Source organism: Leptopilina heterotoma, unplaced genomic scaffold (genome assembly GCF_015476425.1).
Source record: "Leptopilina heterotoma isolate Lh14 unplaced genomic scaffold, ASM1547642v1 Lhet_60, whole genome shotgun sequence".
NCBI classification, from domain to species: Eukaryota; Metazoa; Arthropoda; class Insecta; order Hymenoptera; family Figitidae; genus Leptopilina; species Leptopilina heterotoma.
This window is the reverse complement of record NW_025111138.1, coordinates 7317912-7343342: the sequence shown is the minus strand read 5'-3', so window position 1 is coordinate 7343342 and position 25431 is coordinate 7317912. Positions and strand designations below refer to the sequence as shown.

General features: G+C 20.7%; 1 protein-coding gene across 2 annotated transcripts in view; it reads left to right on the top strand.

Annotated features, from left to right (window-relative positions):
* Positions 1 to 25154, top strand: part of LOC122509461 (rhotekin-like) — a 106496-nt gene extending 81342 nt beyond the window's left edge. For both annotated transcript variants that reach the window (XM_043623570.1, XM_043623571.1), the window contains 7 exons: positions 18749 to 18921; positions 19558 to 19770; positions 21040 to 21219; positions 21298 to 21392; positions 21711 to 21925; positions 22416 to 22683; positions 24762 to 25154. In XM_043623570.1, the coding sequence (XP_043479505.1) occupies positions 18749 to 18921; positions 19558 to 19770; positions 21040 to 21219; positions 21298 to 21392; positions 21711 to 21925; positions 22416 to 22683; positions 24762 to 24916 (1299 nt within the window). In that variant the 3' untranslated portion in view covers positions 24917 to 25154. The remainder of the gene's footprint in view (positions 1 to 18748; positions 18922 to 19557; positions 19771 to 21039; positions 21220 to 21297; positions 21393 to 21710; positions 21926 to 22415; positions 22684 to 24761) is intronic.
* The last annotated feature ends 277 nt before the right edge of the window (positions 25155 to 25431 follow it).

Here is a 25431-nt window from a genome sequence, read left to right as displayed (position 1 = left end):
CAATTTTTTTACTAGAAAAATAATATACAACAAAATTTTTGTTTGTCAACAAAATATTTTACTATACCCAGAAGAAAAATATACATTTGACTCAGAGCCAATTAGACTTTTTAATTGTTTCAAATAAATTTTATTTGGTTTAACTAAATTTTTATTTGATGCAAGTAAAAATTTTATTTGGTTCAACTAAATTTTTATTTGATTCAAGTAAAAATTTTATTTTTAAATAAAATTTTTTTTTTAAAACAAATAAATAACCCAGTTAACTCTTAGACAAATGTACTTTTATTATTTCGAATAAATTATATTTGATTTAAATAAAATTTTTCTCTGGGTGTAAAATCTATAGAAAACATATTAAAAAAAATCTTGGGAAAAAAATTTTTTTCATTTAGTCGACAAAATATTTTACAAAAATATTCAAACTCAGTCTTCTTTTTAAAAGAATACTTAAGGACAGCATCAATTTGTAACACAAATTTTTACGAATTAAATTTCAAATTAATACCAAAAAAATGTACGAAAAAAATTTTTTTGGTTTCAGTATTTGAGATTTAATTATTAATTTTGATTCATCTCAAAAAATTTGATCGAGAATTAAAGAAAAAATATTAACTTGCAGTGAAAAAAAATCCAGCTTGATTCAGCTTAACGATTATACTTGTCTATTACCAAATAAATATTTACTTGAATCAAATAATTTTTATTTAAATCAAATAAATTGTATTTGAATTAATAAATTTAATAATTGAACCAATAATTTCAGTATTTGAAGCAAATATGAATTGAACCATTTAATTGATTTAAATAAAAATTCTTTGATTGAAGTAAATATTTATTTGATATAATAGACAAGTAATCGGTTATTTTAAACAAATATAAATTTTTTCAATCTTACTATAAAATTATTATTTCGATGAGAGTTGACTTTCTGTTTCGTTGAAACATCATTAATTAGAATATTATTTATTCGTTTTCGCGACTTTCTTCGAAATGTCGACATTTTGGTGGGATGCTGGGTCCAGAGGAGTTCTTCCTACGCGTTGCCATAAATAGAAGTCGCACGCGAAAACTTTTCTACATTTACAGTCCAATTTTCTGTATTCTAATTACAGTTTTTTGCCTTTCATAACACTTTCCCTTTTTAGTCGAAGATTTGCGATACCTTTAAATTTACAAATATTTTATTAATATTATATTATTATTTTAATTATATTAATATTACTGGGAATATTAATTCATAATTATTACTGTATTTATTTAAATTTTATTTTTCAATTTAGTTGTTATGAAAATTATTATATTAATTAATAATAATAATTATTATTATTATAATAATAGTAATATTAATAATAATAAAAATAATAATAATGAAATCAGATGAAAATAATTATTATTAAATATTAAATTCTTGCCAATTAATTTTCAATAGATTTTGCAAGAAATATTTTTTCGTTTATAACTTTTTATTTTTCGTCTGTTAATATTTCTTTTTATTAAATCGAGATTAAATTGTAAAATAAATGATATGCGGAATAGAAAAATGCAATTTTGTAATTAATCTTCGACATGCATTTATATTTTATTGCTCACCTTTAATTAACTCGCTATTGTGTTTATCAGTTATTATTGTCGTACGCACGCTATTGTGCTTTTTAGTGTATGACGGCAATAAAAATTCAATTAGTAGTTAAATCTGTTAATTTCATATTATTAATGACAAGAAACGTTATGTGGAACTGTTTTTTTAATTAAAATTAATATACATTTTTTTCATTAAAACAAAAGTTTACTATTACTTTCTCGAATGTAAAAAAATATAGTGTTATTTTAGAAAAGTATTACTTATAGAAAAAAAATTGTTTATTTATTTAATTATTATTTTTACTTTAATTTATTTATTTTTATTTATACATACTTTTTTATTTTTATTCGTTTTAGGTAATTCCTTGTTTTTTTACAATTTTTATTTAAAAAAAAAAATTTTTTTTATTTTTTATTGATTTTTAATTGATATTTTTGTCTTCGTAATTTTTCATTTTTCCTCATTTGCAAAAAAATTGAGATATTTCGATCTTTAAATTGATATGCTGATAATAATTACGGGAAATAATTGAAATCGTATTATTATTTGAAGGAAAAAATTGTTTCTTTCAACTCATTAAAAAAATCGATTAGTATAATTAACTCGACGCTTTTTTTCACGATGCATTGAGCCAAGAAAGAGAGCACCTATTGTTAAAAATTGACAGACTATACGTGCTCGCATGCAATATTGCTGTTTCATTTTGTCACTAGAACACAAACCGTAAAAAAAGACACATGTTGTTGTTAGAAGACCTGTAAATAGAATTTTCATTATTTTATTTTAAATAAATATAGAGTAGGTATATAAAGAAATAGGTAAATAAAAATCAGTATAGATAAAAATCATCAAATAAAAATAAATAAAAATAGATAGAAAATAGAATGAAAAATAAATATAAATAAAAAATAAAAATAATAAATAAATAATTTAATTTAATTAATTAAATAAAATTGAAAAATATTATGCATAAAAATACAATAATAAAAATATTTTGAAAACAGAAAATAATGAATATAGGTTAAAAATCGAAATGATTTTTTTTATCAAACAAATTTTCTAATCAACATGTTTATAGTGAAACTATTTACCGAGAGGAATAATAGGAGATAGAGTTTTACGATTAAATTTTTGCCATGCACTTTCTGTAAGATATTCATGATTAATATTTATATAAGGCCATTTTTCCTGTTCCGATTTAATAGAAATTTCCTTTGTTGACATTTTTTTGACATTTCTGCTCTAAAAACTCTGTAGAACAATTTTTTAATTTTTTAAATATTTAAAAAACAAATTTCTCCCTTGAAATTGTTTTTTCAAAATTTCGATTTTGTTTTATTGCAGAAATGACAGGAATAAAATAATTTCTATAATTTTTACATTTATTTTAATATGTCGTGTAAAAATTCGAATAATAATAATAGAAAAAAATAGGCACAGATTTTATTTACATATTTAGATAAAAGGGACTTAACACAAATAGCGAGGTTTCATAATAACCAAGTTTTATAATTTCATTAAAATTGTCCACAGGTTCGTTTTATGGTTTCTGTTGAAGGAAAGAAAAATTATAAGTACTCGTTTGCATTTATGATGATTTATAATTAATTATAATTTATAAATAATATTCAAAAACTTTAATATAATTCTTCGCAAGAATTCAATATTATTTTCATAAATAAATTGTAACATTCTTGGGAAAAATTCAATTATTCTTATAAATAGTAAAATTTTTCTGCAAAAATAAAAATTTTAACAAAACTTTAATAAAATTTCACGAAACAATTCAATTATTTTTAATAGAATTTTAATAAAATTTCATGAAAGAATTCAATTTATTTTTATTTTTAATAATGTTTTTCGAAACAATTCAATTATTATCTAAAATTTTAATAAATTCTTCGAAACAATTTAATTATTTTTATAAGTATACCTAGTAAAATTCATATGAACAGTTAAATTATTTTTATACATTATACATAAAGAAGTTCTTCTCAAGAATTCAATTATTATTTTCAATACAATTTTAATAAACTTCAATAAACAAATATTTAATCATAATTATTGACAGATACGACTATTTTAAAAAGTTGAAAAAAATTCTTTTCAGTTATTTTCAAAATTTTCAATTAAAATTATTTAAAAAACTTCAAAAGAAACTTAAAGAAATTCTTCAGAATAAGAACTTAATTATTTACCAAATGTCTAATAAAATTGTTTAAAATAATTTATTTTCAAATATGAATTTTTGAATAGTTTTTAGATTCAAACTTTAAAAAAATTCAATTATTAACTAATTTACTAATTAATTATACTTGTTTATTAATTTCAATAACTTTAAATAAAATTCTTCGCAGGAATTCAATTATTTTTTATAAATAGTGAAATTTTTTGCTAAAATTAAAATATTTTCAACAAAAATTTTAATGAAATTTCAAGAAAAAATCCAATTATTATCTGCAATTTTAATAAATCCTTGGAAACAATTCAATTATTTTTTTAAATAGTACAATCTTTGCAAAAATTCAATTATTTTCACTAAAATTTTACGAAAGAATTTAATTTTTTTCTTAATTCTTTATAAAATCTTTGAAAAAATTCAATAATATTATTTTCAAAAAAAAACTTCAGGAAAGAGTTCAATGTTTTTTCTTAATTCGTTATAAAATATTTCGAAATAATTCAATTATTTTCTAAAATTTTAATAAATCCTTCGAAACAATTCAATTTCATTTATAAATATTAAAATTCATTTTAAAAATTCAATTATTCTTAATACCGATTTTTTTTAAATTCAACATTTTTTCTTCTTTTTTATGGCATTTAGCTTTATTATTTTTGTGCTCTTTAAAAACACTTCACCCAATTTTTTACCTCAGTTCTTTCGTAAAACATTTAAAATTATTAAAAATTATCAAAAATTTGAAAAACAGAATTTCTTAAAATTCAACATATTTTCTTCTTTTTTATGGCATTTAGCTTCATTATTTTTGTGCTCTTTAAAAACACTTCAACCAATTTTTTATCACAGTCCTTTGGAAAACATTTAAAATTATTAGAAATTATCAAAAATTGAAAAAACCGAATTTCTTAATATTCAACATTTTTTCTTCTTTTTTATGGCATTTAGCTTCATTATTTTTGTGCTCTTTAAAAACACTTCACCCAATTTTTTATCTCAGTCCTTTCGTAAAAAATTTAAAATTATTAAAAATTATCAAAAATTCGAAAAACCGAATTTTTTAAAATTCAACATATTTTCTTCTTTTTTTTGTGGCATTTAGCTTCACAATTTTTGTGCTCTTTAAAAACACTTCAACCAATTTTTTATCACAGTCCTTTGGGAAAAAATAAAAAATTATTAAAAAATATGAAAAATTGGAAAAACCGAATTTCTTAATATTCAACATTTTTTCTTCTTTTTTATGGCATTTAGCTTCATTATTTTTGTGCTCTTTAAAAACACTTCAACCAATTTTTTATCACAGTCCTTTGGAAAACATTTAAAATTATTAGAAATTATCAAAAATTCGAAAAACCGAATTTTTTAAAATTCAACATATTTTCTTCTTTTTTTTGTGGCATTTAGCTTCACAATTTTTGTGCTCTTTAAAAACACTTCAACCAATTTTTTATCACAGTCCTTTGGGAAAAAATAAAAAATTATTAAAAAATATGAAAAATTGGAAAAACCGAATTTCTTAATATTCAACATTTTTTCTTCTTTTTTATGGCATTTAGCTTCATTATTTTTGTGCTCTTTAAAAACACTTCAACCAATTTTTTATCACAGTCCTTTGGAAAAAAATAAAAAATTATTAAAAAATATGAAAAATTGGAAAAACCGAATTTCTTAATATTGAACATTTTTTCTTCTTTTTTATGGCATTTAGCTTCATTATTTTTGTGCTCTTTAAAAACACTTCAACCAATTTTTTATCACAGTCCTTTGGAAAACATTTAAAATTATTAGAAATTATCAAAAATTGAAAAAACCGAATTTCTTAATATTCAACATTTTTTCTTCTTGTTTATGGTATTTAGCTTCATTATTTTTGTGCTCTTCAAAAACACTTCACCCAATTTTTTATCTCAGTCCTTTCGTAAAAACTTTAAAATTATTAAAAATTATCAAAAATTCGAAAAACCGAATTTTTTAAAATTCAACATATTTTCTTCTTTTTTTTGTGGCATTTAGCTTCATTATTTTTTGGCTCTTCAGAAACACCACCCAATTTTTTACCTCAGTCCTTTGGTAAAAAATTTAAAATGATTAAAAATTATCAAAAATTCGAAAAACCGATTTTTTTTAAATTCAACAAACAACGATTATTAATATAGAAGATAATATAGAAGGCAAATTAATTTAGAAGATTAAAGATAATAATTTTCATTCAATAAAAATTATACGTTTAATTCAATTATAAAATATGTTTAATTGAAACATATTTTTTTGGTTGGCTACTTATTTTTGAATTAAAAAAAAAAAATTTTCTCATCACTGTATTTCATTGATATTGAAAAATGGTTTTTTGTGGGGAAATTGAAATTTATTTACCGCTTGAGAAAAGGTGCATTATTTGTGTCTTGCACTCTGGCAAACATAACGTAACTCGTGTGGTAGGGTGGCTTATGCGTGAAGTTCATCTGGTCGACGAACTCTCGAATTAGATTCAAGCGGCGGTGGTGGCGGCAGTATGGAGCATCTCCTCGTTGCAAGTAGACTTTAGAGTGAAGAGAAGCAAAACTATCGTGCATCTCATTTCTTCCCTCTATATATTCATTTTACTTTTATATATATATATACCTTTGCCGCGGTTATACACTCTTGCGTCTATATCCAGATGTTGGAAGAGCAAAATCTGTCGCACAAAATACTTCCGAGAGATTCTGACGAGTACTTGGAACAAGTAGTATCATTTGCTCATTTTCTTTCCTTTTACTCGAGAGTCTTTTGATCCTTGAGGAAGACCAAAAAAAGATACAAATTATAAAGCAAACTGCATTTTATTATAAGGGGAAAAAAATTGCAAGTTACCAAATGGAACATTTTAGCGGTTGTTTGATATTTTATTGTAATTATATCATAATTAGGAGTAGTAATTAATTATAATTTATTGAGCTTCCCCAGAGAGGAAGTACTTTAAATTTAATTGCAACTATTATTTTATTTTTTTGTTATATTCCCCTTCGTAAAGTATTTTTTGGGAGAAATATAAGGAAATTGAATACTATTTCAATTATTATTTAATAACAATCAAGATATTCTGTCCTCACGTGAAGTTAAGGCATTTTGAAAAAATAGAATAGAATTAAAAAAATTTCTACTTTGTTTTACAGCTCAAATCAGCTAAAATTGTCGTGTGAAAGAAATGAAAATTAATTTGTAAATTATAGAGTAAAAATTCCCCCAGAATTTTTACAATAACAGAATTTTCACAGAACAGTAAAGAAAATTTTATCCAAAGTATTAAAAAAAATATCTAATTTTTCAAAATCTTAAATAGTCTATGACTATATTTATTTTTAATGCTAGTTATTTTTAAAGATAATTGAAATTTTGACAAGAATTTTTTTTAATTTTTGAACACAATTGAATTTTTGTGAAGAATTTTACTATACTTTTAAAAATAATTGAATTTCTGCAAAAATAATTGCAAAAATAACTGAATTCTTTTTAAATTAAATTCTATTGTAATTTTTTATAACGAATTAGGAAAAAAAATGAATTCTTACGTGAAATTCTTTTGAATATAATTAAATTTTCGCAAAGAATTTTAACTATTTATATGTAAATATAATTGAATTGTTTTGAAGGATTTATTAAAATTTTAGAAAATAATTGTATTCGTTCGTGAATTGTTATTAAAATTTTGTTTAAAAATAATTGAATTCTTGCAAAAAACTTTTCTATTTATATAAATAATTGAATTCTTACGAAGAATGTTATTATTTATGAAAATAATTGGATTCTTGCGAAGAATGTTATTATTTATGAAAATAATTGGATTCTTGCAAAGAATTTTATTAAAATTTTTGAAATTAATGAACAAAAATTATTAATTAGTAAATTAGTTAATAATTGAATTTTTTCAAAGTTTGAATCTGAAATTATTCAAAAATTCATATTTGAAAATAAAATATTTTGTAATTTGCATAATAATGATAATTCCTAACTTTTTAAATAATTTTTTAATAACTTTCCTTTTTAAATATTTTCAATTTAAAAATAAATGCATTGAAAATCATTGAGTTCTTGCAAAGAATTTTATCAAAAAATTTGAGAACAATCGAATTTCTTCATAGAATTTTATTATTTATGAATTATTTTGAAGAATTCCTTTGACTTTTTTTTAAAATAATGAAGTTTCTTTAACAATTTTAATTAAAAATTTTGAAAATAATTGAATTTTATGAAGAATTTCTTTCAAGTTTTTAAAATAATCATGTTTGTTAATAATTGAAATTATTGAACATTTAATTATTGAATTTTATTAAAATTTAAGAAAATAATTCAATATTCTATTGAAATTTTTTATAACGATTAAGAGAAAAATTGAATTCTCTCGTGAAATTGTGTTAAAAATAATTGAATTTTTGCAAAGATTTTATAAAGAATTAAGAAAAAATTGAATTCTTTCGTAAAATTTTAGTGAAAATAATTGAATTTTTGCAAAGATTGGACTATTTAAAAAAATAATAGAATTATTTCCAAGGATTTATTAAAATTGTAGAAAATAATTGAATTTTTTCGTGAAATTTCATTAAAATTTTGCTAAAAAATAATTGAATTTTTGCCAAAAATTTTACTATTTATAAAAATAATTGAATTCTTACGAAGAATGTTATTACTTATGAAAATAATTGAATTTTTAAAATGAATTTTAATATTTATAAATAAAATTAAATTATTTTAAAGGATTTATTAAAATTTTAGAAAATAATTGAATTTTTTCGAAATATTTGATAACAAATTAAGAAAAAATATTGAATTCTTTCGTGAAGTTTTTTTTAAATACATAATTGAATTTTTGCATATATTTTATAAAGAGTTAAGAAAAAAATTTAATTCTTTCGTGGAATTTTTTTAGAAAATAATTGAATTTTTGCAAAGATTTTACTATTTAAAAAAATAATTGAATGCTTCGAGGGATTTTTTAAAATTTTAGAAAATAATTGTATTCATTTGTGAAATTTTATTAAAATTTTGCTATAAAATAATTGAATTTTTGCCAAAAATTTTACTAATTATAAAAATAATAATTGAATTCTTACGAAGAATGTTATTATTTATGAAAATAATTGAATTCTTGCGAAGAATTTTATTAAAATTTTTGAAACTAATAAACAAGAATAATTAATTAGCAAATTTGTCAATAGTGATTAATTAAAGGTGATTAATTAAATATTTAGAGAATACATCTTAATTGTAGATACAGTACAAAAAAAACGTTATTTCTCGGGTGGTGAACTTTCCGTTTCGTAATAATATTATCATATTGGTTCCATTTCAGAATGAAATTAACTTCAAGACATTATGTTAATATAATGTGATTCTCCGCGGTTTGGTTCTCAATTTCCATGTCGTAACCAGTGTAATTACATTACTCTGCGGGAGAGTGCATTTACGCATACACTTATAACACTAGCTCTGGATTCATGAGGCATAAACCATATATATTTATAAAGCACGTGCTTCAACATATTTTTCCGCACTCTCAAACATTATAAAAGGGGTTCCCACAGGTCGGGGAAATCAGGAAATTCAGGGAAAAGTCTGGGATTTTCATTAAAAGTACTAAAAAAAATTTAATTTTTAGAATTTATAAGAAAATTCTGAATTTCTGAAAAAAAACTTGAAATTTCCTCTATTTTTGACAATAATTTATTTTAAATAACTTAATTCTATTGAAGAACTGCCATAAAGTTATTGCTTATAAATCATTTAATAAAGAATTTTTTAAAGAAAAATTTTAATTTCAATTCTGTTGAAATTAGTTTCAATTTTTTAAATTTTAACTCAATTCTTCACCAAAATTTAATTACATTCAGAAATTTTTATAAAATTCAATTATTTTCAAATAAATAATAACATAATATTCATCAGAAGAATTCAATTATTTTCAAAATTAATAAAATTCTTCGCCGAAATTCAATTATTTTCAAAAAACATAAAAACAATTGTCATAACATTTCAATTATCTTTATAAATAAATAGCAAAATTCGTTGCCAAAATTCAATTATTTTCAGGAATTTTAATAAAATTAATTGCAAAATTCAATTATTTTCATAAATAATAATATTCATCACAAGAATTCAATTATTTTCAAAAGTAACAAAATCCAATTATTTTCAAAATTTTTAATAAAATTCATGGCAAAATTTCAATTATTTTTAAAAATTTTTCTTAACAGCATGTGACTGTTAGACATTTAATGGTAATTTTTTCGACCACATTTCTCTTTAAATATTTAATAAAATGAGCTGAAATTTTGTAAGAAAGTCTAAAATATAATAAAGAAGGGCAGTAATGTGCAAAAGTTTTAATAATTAAAAAATAAATTATAATAAAACACTTTGAAATCGATAAAGACGAGAAAGTGATTAGAAGTGACCGTGACAACTGATAATTTTAAAGTAATTTGTAATAATTGATTTTAAAAATATTAAAACTTTTGCACATCACTGCCCTTCTTTATTGTATTTTAGACTTTTGTACAAAATTTCAGCTCAATTTATTAAATATTTGAAGAGAAAAGTGGTTGAAAAAATTACCATTGAGAGCCTAACAATCACATGCTGTTAATTCAATGATTTTCAATATTCTACTATTTTAATAACATTTCCCAAAAGAATTCAATTATTAAACAAAAATTTTGATAATATTCTACACGAACATTCAATTATATTCAAAAAAAAAATAAAAATTTTACAGGAATTCAATTATTTATAAAAAATAGAATTTGCATCAATTTTTTTCGAAAAAATCAAATATTTATAAATTTGTCATTAAATTCTTTGCAATAATTCAATTATTTTCATAAATTATTTTAAAATCCTTTTAAGTTATTTAGTTATTTTCATACGTAACAAAATCATTCGGAGGAAGTCAATTATTTTCATAAATAACAATATTCATCACAAGAATTCAATTATTTTAAAAAAATAATAAAACCCAATTATTTTCAAAATTTTTAATAAAATTTATGTCAAAATTTCAATTATTTGAAAAAACTTTTCTTAATTCAATAATGATCAATATTCTACTATTTTCATAAAATTTCCCAAAATAATTCAATTATTTAAAAACAATTTTGACATAGTTCTACACTATAATATTCAATTATTTTCTAAAAAAAAATAATGAAAATTTCATAGAATTTCAATTATTAAAAATAGAATTTGAATAAATTTTTTGAAATTTTTTTCTAAAATTCGTTGCAATAATTCAATTATTTTCATAAATAATAAAACTCATTGCAGAATTCCAATTATTTTTAATAAAATTTTAATCGAATTCCTCAAAAAATGTAATTATTTTTAAAAATTTGATGAAAATTCGTCGAAACAATTCAATTATTTAAAAATTTGTTTATAAAATTATGTATAAGAATTCAATTTTAATAAACATTCAATTATTCAATAAATTATTCATGTTTGTGTTTAAAATTGAATTTTCTTAGAGTGTTATAATAAAAATTTAATTTAAAAAATTAATTTCAGATAAAGTTTCAGATAATAATTGAATTTTTGAGAAGTTATTAATAATTACAATTTTCAGAAATAATTGAATTTTGTAAAGTTTTCAAATTAAAGTCTTTGAAAATCTAAATTTTTCATTCTTTCAATTAAAAATTCTATGAAACTAATTTTTTTCAAAAAGCTTAATCGTAATTTTTAAAAATTATTTCAAGTTTTTTTTCCTAATATTTAATTGAAGAATTTCTGAATAATCGGTGAAATTTCGTTAAATTGAATTGTAAACAAATGAATTTGAAAATTCTCAAAGAACTTTTTCAAATAATTTTTCATTTAATTAAATAATTAATTTAAAGAAGAATTTTATTTATAAATTGTAGAAAATAATAATAGAATGGAAATGATGAAAATAATTTTGAAAAAGTTACAGTAACTATATTTTTATAATATAAAATAATGATTTTTTCAATCGGTCATACTTAATTATTATAAAACATGAAGAAAGCGATTACTCCGAGTCGAAGACTCGGAGTGATCGATATCTTCATGTTTTATAATAATATTCTTATAAATTATTGAATTTCAAAAGGTTTAAATTTGAAATTTTGAAAATCTTAGTTTCTATGGAAAAATAATAATAATTAAATATATTTATTTAAATATAAAGTTATTGGTGTTTTTGAATAATTTTTGCAATTAAGAAAATTCGTAAATAAATGTAATAGAACATTTTGTTAAATATCTTATAATTTGTACAGAGCGGTACATTTTTTTTTTTTTTGCGGTAATTAGTCCTTTGAGCCCAAAAACAACTACTTCTTCCCCTTGCTAGATAATTTTTCACACTTGCTCCAATTTTTTTTTTTTTTTTTTTTGTATTTTGAATTTTGTTTTGAATTTTGAATGATGAAAAAGAAGGAAAACAATTTGGAATTCTGACTAGAGCTCCTCGCTGTTAGTGAGTCTTTTAAAATCACATCCTGGCCGATCTTCGATACGAATACTAAATAAAATAATGTCATCTGATGAAAAAGGAATAGGTGACCAAGAATTTCATGAGTATGTATGTACTTCTAAAACGTAAATACGGTCTCAATGCCACTTGATTTATAAATAAGTTGTACATATTCTGGCATTAAATTCGAAAAAAGGTCAAAGTATACATTAGAAATAAAATAATCCTCGAAAGAAGGAAAAATATCGAAGGTTTCAATTTCAAAACTGCAGAATATATTTTTGCACAAGCAGAAAAGTACGTTGACCTTTTCGAGGCTCTTGATTAATTTCCATAGTTATAAAATTTATTTCAATTATTTATTATTATTATTTAATTATTTCAATTATTTCAGAACTTTTGTTTTAATTTTTTTGTAATTATTTTCAAGAATTTTAAAGTTTAAATAATGATGTTTTCGAATAATTTTACAATTAAGAAAATTCGCAAATAAATGTAATATAGAACATTTTTTTGATTATCTAATAATTTTTAGAATGAATCATAGAATATTCTTTAATGTCAGAAAAAAAATCAAAATTTTGTTTTGGAAATCAAGGAGAAAGAAAATTAAATTTTTGTATCAAACCTTCTAAAGAAAATGATTCATTTAATAATTTTTTTCAATTAGAATTTTTTTTTTTGCTTTTTTTTTATTTTTTATGCGATAAAATAAGTAAATTTGAAAAAGATTATATAGAAAGCAATAGCTATCAGTGTGGGTCTTTTTAATGGCACTCAACACATCCGTCTCTTTCGAATATGTGATGAACCATTTATCTCGCTCGTCTATCAAGCGCGCACGAGCTCTCATACTAAATTTCACTGTTACAAAAAGTCCTTGTGGATAATGTTTTAACGTCCGTCGGGTTTCCTTCCTGTATATAAAGATCTTGCATCTGCCACATTATTACACGCACTCGGAAAAAAGAATTTTTCCCAAGTACTCGTATCAACATTAATGATTCATCATATTTCTTCAAAAAGAAAAAGGAAAAGGGGAAAAATACAGCATCATTATTCTCATTATTCTTTACAGTGTAATTCGACGTTTATTTTTATTTATTTATTAACTTCTTTTTTATATTTATTTTTATTTGTTATCTTCTTTATTTATTAACTTCTTTATTTATTAACTTATTTTATTTATTAACTTTTACAATTATTAAAAAATAGTTTTATTATTAATTATTAACTTCATTATTTATTAACTTCTGTATTTATTAAGTTATTCTGTTTGTTAACTTCTGTATTTATTAACTTATTTTATTTATTAACTTTTTTAATTATTAACTTCTTCATTTATTGACTTCATTATTTATTAAGTTATTTTGTTTGTTAACTTCTTTATTTATTAACTTATTTTATTTATTAAGTTATTTTGTTTGTTAACTTCTTTATTTGTTAACTAATTTTATTTATTAACTTTTTTAATTATTAACTTCTTTATTTATTAACTTTGAAAATGATTAACTTCTTTATTTATTAACTTCTGTATTTATTAACTTATTTTATTTATTAACTTAATTACAATTATTAAAAAATAGTTTTATTATTAATTATTAACTTCATTATTTATTAACTTCTGTATTTATTAAGTTATTCTGTTTGTTAACTTCTGTATTTATTAACTTCTGTATTTATTAACTTATTTTATTTATTAACTTTTTTAATTATTAACTTCTTCATTTATTGACTTCATTATTTATTAAGTTATTTTGTTTGTTAACTTCTTTATTTATTAACTTATTTTATTTATTAAGTTATTTTGTTTGTTAACTTCTTTATTTATTAACTAATTTTATTTATTAACTTTTTTAATTATTAACTTCTTTATTTATTAACTTTGAAAATGATTAACTTCTTTATTTATTAACTTCTGTATTTATTAACTTATTTTATTTATTAACTTTTTTAATTATTAACTTCTTTATTTATTAACTTCTGTATTTATTAGGTTATTTTATTTGTTAACTTCTTTAATTATTAACTTCTTTATTTATTAACTAATTTTATTTATTAACTTCTTTATTTATTAACTTTGAAAATGATTAACTTCTTTATTTATTACCTAACCTATTTTATTTAAATCTAATGTATAATTTATTTGCGACCTAAATAAAATTATAATTATCTCAGAGCGTAATAAATAATTTATTTCTTTTAAAGAAAAATTTTATTTGACGCAAATAACATTTTTATTTGAACCAAGTAAAATTTATTTGAACCAAGTAAAATTGATTTGAACCAAGTAAAATTTATTTAAACCAAGTAAAATTTATTTGAAACAAATTTTAGTGAGTCAAATATTTTTTTAGATATATTAATTTCTTTATTTATCAAGAAAAAATTTATTTAAACAAAATATAATTTATTTGAGCCTCTGAGCATAATAAATCATTTTTTTGCTTTTATTAAAAATTTTATTCGATGTAGATAAAAATTTTTATTTGAATCAAATTAAATTTTTTTGAAACCATTAAATAAATGTCTATAAATAAATAAAAATCTCTGAACCAAATATAATTGTATTTTATCAGGGTTTATTAACTTCTCTATTCATTAACTTCTTTACGTATCTACTTCTCTATTTATTAACTTCTTTATGTATTTACTTCCCTATTTATTTACTTCTTTATTTACTACCTCCTTCATTTATTACTTTCTTTATTTATTCACTTTTGTATTTACTTTATTTATTTACTTCTTTACGTTTTATTTTATCACTTTAATTTTTTTTTTTTTTTTTGACGAATTTTTCCACCAACTTTTTTTACGATTAAATATAATTTCGTATTTCATAATTTCCACTGTGGAAAATTATACACATAATGATAAATTTGTAATCTATATTTCGATTATTCAATTGATTGATTGATATTGTTGTTGTGTTATTTGTATTATTATTTACGATATTGAATAAGTATAAAAATCTTTTTTTCTCGTCTTGTATTAACATATATTTAATTTTTAATTGCATCGGAGATTTGAAATTTGATCTAAGATTGTTCTTTTGATCCTGTTTTGCCACAAGCAGATTTTATAGTTTATTACGCTCGATAAATTTTCTTATTACCTTTCTCGAGTTACGATTTTTTTTATTGCAAAAAAAAAAAAGGGGAGAATGTAAATTCGAAAATTTCTCACCATGAAAGAATCCCTTATTCGCCGCATATACTTAACCGCAAAAACTGATTTTAAGATAATTTTGCCATTTTTTACTAACGTCAGAAATTTATTTATTTATTTATTCATAAATAAAAATAATATTGTTTATTTCTAATTAAAAAAGTATTATTTCGAAGAATTACATGAATAAATAATAATCAATAATAAATAACAATCATTATTATAATTACTATTTATTTTTCTTCATTTCTTTCTAACTTATTTCTTTATTTTTTATTACTCTAAGATTTATTTAATATTATTATTTTACTATATAAATTATTTATTTCATTTATTTTTACTTACTTCGATATATTATTCTAATAATAATAATTGTTATTGCTCTTTTTTATTACTATTATATTTTTTAGTTTTTTATTGTTATTATTAGTATTATTATTTTAATTGTATTTTCTTTACTTAGTTCAATAAAACATAATTATATTGTTACTAATTTTTATATTATTGTACTTTAATTATTATTCATTTTTTATTTTTCCAAATGAATAAAAAATAAATATTTTTTATTTCTTATTTTTATTTTTAAGGGGAAAATATTGAAATATTGAAAAAATATTGTTCATATTAATTATGTTATAATTTCTTATGTAAGAAGATTATTTTCTCATAGATGTAAGTGAAAAATTAAACACCTGCTTTGTCGACGCGTGACAAAATTTAAATTCACAATTAATGAACGTCATTATTAATAGACATTTTTGCTGATTTGGCTTTTAAAAGATTTTGCAATTGCAACGAAATTCTACCAAACTCGAAAGAGATTTAAATGTGTTATCTCCTTTCAAGACAGGAAACTACCAACTTCCTGTGAATTGTGTGATTCTTTGATAAATAATTTATAATATATATATGCGATTTTTATTATCGTTATTACATAAAATTATCATTTGATATTTTTTGGAACTTTTTTTTTCCTTTTCGCAAATTTATAATCGATTGTATATAATAATTACTTTTCGGAAAATAATTATTTTAATAAAATATTCAATATTTTATTTATTTTAAATTTTATTTTTAACTTTTCTATTTTGAATGTTTCGTTTTATTTTTCTTTTTTGCTTTTACTTTTTTAGTTCTGTTTTTGGTTTTATTTTTGTATTTTTATTTCTTTATTTATTCATAATACTAATTACCTTTCTAAAAATAATTATTATAATACAAAAGACTTCATATTTTATTTATTTATTTATTTTTGTTATTTTATTTTGTTTTTCTAGTTTTATTTTTCCATTTTATTTTTTTAATTTCTATTGTAAAATTTTATTTTCTCATTTTATTGTTTTATCTTATTGTCCTCTTTATTTTTATTCTGTCTTTATTTTTTAGTTTCTATTTTTTATTAATTTATATTAATTTATTATTTTGTTAATTTATAATTTATAGATATTAATTTATTATTAGAAAAACAAAAACAAAATATTTAATTTAAAAAATAATTACGCCTTTGCTAAAATTAATTAATTAATTTTTAAGTCTTATAAAATTAATTTAAAACTTTTAATAAATGTAGGCAGTTAATTTCTTTATTAAAACTGCAAATGCAGTTGAAATATAATGAAAATTATCATTGTTTTTAGAAAGCAGTATCAGGAATGATTAATAAACAAATTCATTTATCGTACAAATTGGAAAAGTCACACTTATGATTGTGAAAATGAATAAAGTGAATTTATTATTCCCCACTTTCGTAGCATTACAATATTACGAGTTAAGCTGTACATTTACTGTTAAGTTTCTTTTCAGTCGTTCGTGGCAATTTGAACAAATTACGTCTTTTTGTGTTTCTTCAAAGTTATTAAATAAGTGAATTTTTTTTCATTGCATTCAAGAAATAAGTGAATTTTTTCGTGGTTGCAATTTTCCTTTAATTAATTTATCGCAAAAATACTCAATTTTCTAGATAAGAAAAAACTCTCTGCTTTTTATTTATTTCCATCTTATTTTATTTCTATATTATTTTTATTTTATTTTATTTTTATCCCATTTTTAATTTCTTTTTAATTTCTTTTTATTTTCTTTTTGTTTTATTTTTATTCTAGATATTTAATTCTGATTTTCTTGATTCTCGAATTTATTAATTTTAAAAAGTGATTTGGTGATTTTCGGTTGAATTATCAATTTTATAGAGAAAGAAATTAAAATTATTATCTTTAATGTATATTCTAAGTGTGATACGGTGAAAAATACGTTTATTACGCTCTCATAATATTATAATTAGATTAATTAGCGAAAATGTGATTTTTAATTGCAAAAAATAATTGCGAGGGGGAAAATAAAATTTCTTGTCGAAAGTATTAGTCATCGCACTATTTTTGAATCGTGATGCGACTTCTAGCAGATACTCTGAATCAAACAGTGAGAAAATTAACATCATTACGCTAATTATTTCGTTTACTTCACTTTTGCTATTTCTATTTTAGCAAAAGGCGGAAAAAACAATTTTTTCTTCAAAAACTCATCCTTTCAACGAATTTCTTTCTTCTCTTTCCAATTTTCGAATAAAATTTCTCAAGACTATGACTCTGGTGCTTTTTGTTCAAATTGTTAAATAATAAGAATTTTTTTAAATTGTTAGAAAGTAAAAATAAATAAATTAAATTTATTAAATTTGAACTGTTTTTTTTTCCTTTATCTCAAACACAATTTTTCAAAACAATGATTCTGGTGATTTTTGTTCGAATTGTTAAATAAAAAATTTTTTTTAAATTGTTGGAAAGTAAAAAACAATAAAATGTTGAATAAATAAATAAATAAAGAATAAATATAAATTAAATGGTGATTTTTGTTCAAATTGTTAAATAAAAAAAATTTTTTAAATTGTTCGAAAGTAAAAAATAACGAAATGTTGAATAAATAAATTAAATGATGATTTTTGTTCAAACTGATAAAAGAAAATTAAAAAAAAATTTTTAAGTGAAAATTTTTAATGGAAAATTAAAAAATAAAAATATTAAGTTATAAAAAAATATTGAAGATGTAATAAATTTTTAATAGAAAAATAAAATCAATATTAAAAATTAAGTTATAAAAAAATGTGAAATTAAAAAAAAATTATTACAGATAAAAGGAAAAACTTGTGTTATTTTTTTTTGCTTTGACTCTTTTGAAATTTGTTTCTTCCTTTTTTAAACTTGATAAAGTATTCGACCTTAAGCCATTTATTATATTATGTGAGGCTTATTTTTTTAAGAATGTCAATATTTGTACTCAATTCTGACGAGAATTTATTCTCGGTAATATTATAATGTTGTTAAAATTTTTTTTAATGTTTTTGTTTCAGGATTATGACCTCGAGCAGAAGATCGAAGTGGAGATTAAAATGCGAGAAGGATCGACGAGACTTTTGGCAGCATCTCGACATCGTGCGCAATGCTTGGAAGCTGCCAAAGCACTCTTGACATCCAACGAAAGGATGTCCACGTACATGGCTGAATTACAACGTCGCAAATCGAGGTAAATTATGCCTGAAAATCAAATAGATAAATAGAATAAATTAGAAAATCAAAAAAAAAAAAAATATTCAAATGAAATAAACTGAAAATAAATTTAAAAAAATAAATTATTAAATAAATGAATGAAAAAAAATTAATAAAATAAACCAAAATAAATCTAACTTCTATTAATTGATGAAATAAAAATAGAAGAAATTTGAAGTAAATAAAAAGAAAATAAAAAGTAAAAAATAAATTTAAAAAAAAACACAAATTTTTTTAAGGAAATATTTTTTTAGCCTAGATTTTAAATTTTGATACAGTGAAACCTGTCGAAATGCAACTCGATTTTTTAAATTTTATTACAGTAAAAAATCTTTAAAAAATTGTTTTATAATTTAATTTTGTAATATTTTTAGATTTTTACAATATTCTGGAACTAAGCGAAAATAATTTTTGGTGAACTTTTTTGAATGGAAAAAAATTTTTAAAATACAGTTGCATTCCGACAGGTTCGACTGTATTTCAAATTTATTGTCATTTTTAGTTTTAAAATGAATATTTCGAATTTTAAATAGAATATTTTTGATAAAATCAAATTAATAATAATTATTAATAATTAATAAGTAAATTAATATTTTTTTGTTTGTTTATTTAGTGTACAGACAGTCAGTACTGCAAGAGTCTCATTTTCGGATCTGAGGGTGCCTCTAATGTGGAGAGATTCGGATCACTTCAAAAATCGAGGAGATTATAGAAGATTTGCCGTCTTCTGTTTGGCTCGTATTGGCACTGAAATTCACGACACTGCACTTCTCTGGCCCGTCGATCGTGTTCTTACCGATATCAGCTTTCCAGACGTTTTAGTATTGTAAGAAAATTTTCAGAATTCTTTTTTTTTAATATGTAAATACTTTTTTTTTATTTCTTCAATTTTTACCGTGGGAAATAAATTTTTAAAGTTGTTAAAAAATTTTTTTAAGGATATTTTAATCTTGAAAAGAATTTTTTAACAATATTTTTAACTGAAAATAAATTATTAATGTTGCAAATTGATTTTTAATGTTGATCAGAATTTTTAAGGGTTTTTTTTAGTTTAAAATAAATTTTTAAGCTTGAAAATAAATTTTTAATGTTGCTAATTAATTTTTATGGTTGAAAAGAAATTTTTAATGATGGGAAGAATTTTTTAAAGGTATTTCTAGTTGGAAATATATTTTTAGTGTTGAATAGAAATTTTTAAACTTGAAAATAAATTTTTATTCTTGAAAAGAATTTTTTGAGAGTAGTTTTAAAGTTGGAAATAAATTTTTAATGTTATAAATAAGTTTTTAATGTTGAAAAATTTTTTTTATTGAGGAAAATAAATTTTTAATGCTGAACATAATTTTTCAAGGGTTGTTTTGTTGAAAATAAATTTTTAAAATTGATAAAACATTTTTCATCTGGCAAATAAATTTTTTCTGTCGGAAAGAATTTTTTTTTTAAATACTTTTTTAGTTGGAAAAGAAATTCTAAAGTTGAAAATAAATTTTTAATGCTGAAAAAAATTTATTAAGTTAGTTAAAAATAAATTTTTATTGTTGAAAAGAAATTTTTAATGTTGAATAGAATTTTTGGTGGATATTTTTAGAGTTGAAAATAAATTTCTAATATTAAAAACAAATTTTTCATGTTGAACAGAATTTTTTTAAAGGTTTTTTTTGTTTGAAAATAAATTTTTAATGTTAAATAAAATTTATGAAGGGTATTTTTAGTTGAGAATAAATTTTTAATGTTGCAAATTAGAGAAAAGAATTTTTTAAAGGTATTTTTATAGTTAAAAATAAATTTTTAAACTTGAAAATAAATTTTTAGTGTTGCAAATAAATTTTTATGGATAAAAATAAATTTTTTTTGTTAAAAAGAAATTTATTAGCGTAGTTTTAGTTGAAAATAATATATTTTTATTGTCGAATAAAATTTTTAAAATGAACAAAAGTTCTAAGGTAATTTTTAAAAAATTGTTGAAAAAAATGGTTTATGTTGAAAAGAAATTGCTAATGTTGAAAAAAAAGTTTCAATATTCAAAATATTTTTCTCCATTTCATTAATTATTTACGAATTAGTTAATAAACAATTTTTCTCTTTTTTTTTGCAGTAATAACGTGCCAGAAAATTTCCAATTGACGCTTGAGATATACAGCCATATTCTTCAGGAAGATATGAGTATTGCGAGCACACCACGAAGAATCAAGAGGACAATTCATTCCTCGATTTCAAAAACAGTTGGTAAAAAATTGGCCGCTTCCCTGCGTGATGAGCTTAACTCGGGAAAAATGTAAGTAAAGTCAAATATTGATCTATTGTAATTTTATTTACAAGAAAACCGAATAAGAAAAAACAAATATTATTCCAGGGGACCACAATTTGAATTAATGGCATCGGCGAGATTATCGTTGGACGACACGGACGATAATATTCATACACACGATTTGGTTATCAACAATTTGGGTAAATTAATAAACTAACACAGAAATTTATAAAATAAAAATTCAACAAAGAAATTAATAACAAAAATTAATGAAATAAAAATTAAACATGGAAATTAATATATGAAAATCAAAATTTCAAAAAGAAATTAATTAAATAAAAATTAAAAAAAAAATTAATTTTTTATTTTATTACTTTTCTTAACACTTTATTAGTCATTTCCATTAACTACGTATTTTTTATTTTTAAATTTCCACTATTTTGAGTATTTGTAATTTTTCTATTAACATAATATTGCGCATAAAATTTCTAATTGATTTTTGTCGTTTTTTATTGAAGAAAATAAAAATCACGCACTACCTCTGTTCGGGCATTTTTGCTGTCGTCTGGCTGCTCAACCAGACTGCGTGAGTAAAGAAATATGTACAGGAAATATTAATTTGAATGGACGAAATTGTTGGGCTCGACTGCAGGGATTTGAAATACAAACCTGGGAATCGAGAAAATTAGCTGAAGAAGATCAAAGTCCTGCTCACGTCATTGCTGTTAATAGAGTGAATAAATTTTTTATTGATTATTCATATTATTCGCTGTTTTTAATAATATTCATTTGAATTCGAAAAGAATAAACAAATTCTATTTATTAGAAGAATTGTCATTTTCTCAGAATGTTTTATTTAAAAATTAAGAATAATTTTTTAGCAAAAAATGTATAAATTCAAAGTTACAATATGAATTACAAATGAAAAATTACAATTTATATAAATTACGAACTAAAAATTACAAACTAAAAATTACAATTTATATGAATTGTACAAATTAAAAATTATAATTTATATAAATTATAAGTTAAAAATCACAATTTATATGAATTATAATTTTTAATAGATCAAAATTTGTTATCAAGAATTTTTTTTAAATATACCAATTCTGAAAAAATAAAAATTCTTCTAAGATTTAGATTTAGAGATTTAAAAATTTGAAATTTTATATTTTTAGATTGTAAATAAAGATTTAAACAAAATATTTTTATACATCTTTCAGGAAACTTCCATTCAGCCGACAAAATCTTCGAAGGAATTGCGCATTATTAACACTATCGACGGTGCTGAGAAAACGTCAATAATCAAATTAGATTCGAGTGAAGAGGCTCAAAAATGGCTGAGACAACTAAACACTCATGTCAAGGATCATCTCAGATGGAAGCACGCTGCCGAATCTTTGCAAAATGTACCAAATGTCGATACTGCTAGAAATTCATTTATAGGTAATAAAAGACAGGGATCACTGTACGACGAGACTCCATTAATTGGTTAGTGAATTTTATTTCTATTTTCTACTAAATATAATTTTATCTATATGAGAGTTAATTAATTATTTATACAAGGTTTATTGTTAATATTAAAATAAATAATTAATACTAGTCAGGGAAATCAGGAAATTCAAGGAAAACTCCGGAAAAAAAATTCGTCAGGGAAATATCAGAGAATTTTTAATTTTAAATAATAACTTGATATTTTTTCTGTTTTAATTTTATTTCTCGAATAATTAAATTTGTTTTAAATAATTAATTTCTAGAATAAATTCATTAAAGTTGCGAATTATTTTATTAACTTGGAAAAGATTTTAGTTAATTATTGTTGCAATTTTCGGAAATAATTGAATTTCAGTAGGTTTTAAAGTAAAATTTTTGAAAATTTCAATATTTTCTATCAAAAAATGACTGATAAATATTTATTTAAAAAGTTATTTGAGTTTTAAATAATTTTATTTAAAATTTTAAGGAAATAGATTTCACTGAAGAAATTTTAAGTTAGTTTTTTTAAAGATACTTGAATTTTTTAAATAATTTTATTAAACAATTGTAGATCTTGGATAGTTTGACTTTTTTCGACTTATTTTCAAAAAATGAGACTTTTTTTACTTTTCTTCTTAATATTTCAAAAAATTACCACTTTTTTGGTATAGAATGAAAATTACTTGGATTTTTATAGAGTAAAAAATAAATAGTCAAATATTTCAAAATTTATTTTTGACTAATTTTACTAAGCTAATTAAATTTTCGAAATATATTGAAAAAAAGTGTTTAAATAATTGAAATTTTGTAAACTTTTATTGATACAATAATTATTTTCTTAACTATTTTATTAAAATTTTTGAAAATCAAATTTTGAAGAATTTCAATTGTAAATTTTGAAAATAATTAAATTCTTTAAAATTTTAATGAAAAATCAAAATGAAAACTAGCTTTAAAAAAAGAATATTAAATTATTTTAAAAACCAAATTCTTAGAATTTTTTTTATAATTTTTTAAAATTCAATTATTTTACTTATTGTATTTAAATAATTGAATTTTCGAAAAGCTTTTGGCAAGTTATTAAAAATAATTGATTTAAGGAAGAAGTTTAGTTAAAAATACTTGAAAATAATTAAATTCTGGATGGATTGCAGTTTTATTGTTAGAAATAATAAAATTTCGTAATAATTGAAATTTTTTAAATAACTAAATTTATCATTTTAAAAAAAATTGGAAATTCCGAAAAGTTTTACTTGAAATTCTGGAAAAATTATGTTTTTTAAATATTTTAATTCCATTTTTTAACGATAAATGAATATTAATAAAGAAATAGTTGAAAATTTTTGAAATAATTATTACAATTTTTTATGAAATTTTATTAAAAAAAATAATAATTGAATTTCATGAAGCTGAAGTTTGGAAAAAAATAATGAGACTATTTGTATTAGTTTATCTTCAAGATCAAATTATTTTTGTGTAGATGGAAATGGATTAATTAGAAAAAATAATTCTTTTTTAATTTTTCGCTTTTAAAAACGTTAGACTTCTGGCTCGAAACAAGCGACTTAAATTTTTTAAGAATTTTATTGGAACTTTTGAAAATAATTGGGTAAAATTAAATAAATTTTATTTTTAAAATAGTTTGACAACCGTAGAGTTTAAAATGAGTTTTTTGTTTCTAAGAATTATCTTTTTTTTAATAATTGAATTGCCTTTGAATTTTTTTATACAGGAATTAGAAAAAAAAGTCAAAATTCTGCCTGGAAATCAGGAAAAAAAGTCCCTAAAGTTTTGATCGTTTAAATGAGAAAATATATTCTCGTACAATATTTCTAAAAATTACTAAACTGGAGTGAAAAATATTGCCATTTATTTATTTAGTTAAAAGTTAATTTCTTAATTATAAAAAACGATAATTTTTTTTAAAATGCGAATTGAAAGAAGTAATAAAAATATTTTCGTTCATTTGAACCTTCGAAACTTTAAGATCATACAAAAAAGTATTTTTAAACAAAAAATAGTGTTATAGAAAATTCTTTTAAAAATAGCAAACAAACAAAAATTGACAAAATATTTAAATTTGAATATTACAGAATCCGATTATTCCTCTTCACGTCCAACGGTGCAGGAAATTTTTGGATTATCGTCAAATTCGTCGACATTAAGATTGCGATCCCACAGTACAAGTGGTACAAGAAAACTCGAAACTCTTATGGCCATTCTCCAACAGAAGTCACGATTAGGTTGATCAAATTTACCAATATCAATATATACATTTAAAAAAAAGGAAAAAAAAGTCTCCAAGAGACTTTTTTGTAGCAATTATCTGTTCTTGTGGAACAAGAAACCAGGACGACTTGCTGGACAATTATGTATTGTATTCTGCGTAGGAGTTTCCGACAAAGAGACTTGATTATCTTCATAGTCTACTACTACTACTACTACTACTCGATTTGAAAAGACTGATTGAAAAGAAATGTATAAAAGAAAAGGGAAAAAAACAAAAAAGAAGTGAAAAAAGACACTCAAAAATAGAAATAATGGCATTGCCCGAACATACTCAAGTTTTTTTTTGTCATGTAAAAAAATTAATTTAATTTTGTGTTTTTTTTGTAAAGACTTAATGCGAATAAATTATGTTTATTTGCTTTAAGAGAATTTTTCGCAGGTGAAAAGAATTGTTTACAATATTGTGATTGTATATTAAATATGATCAAATTATTATTTAACAGGTAAACGTAATTTTTTATGAGCTTGCATGGA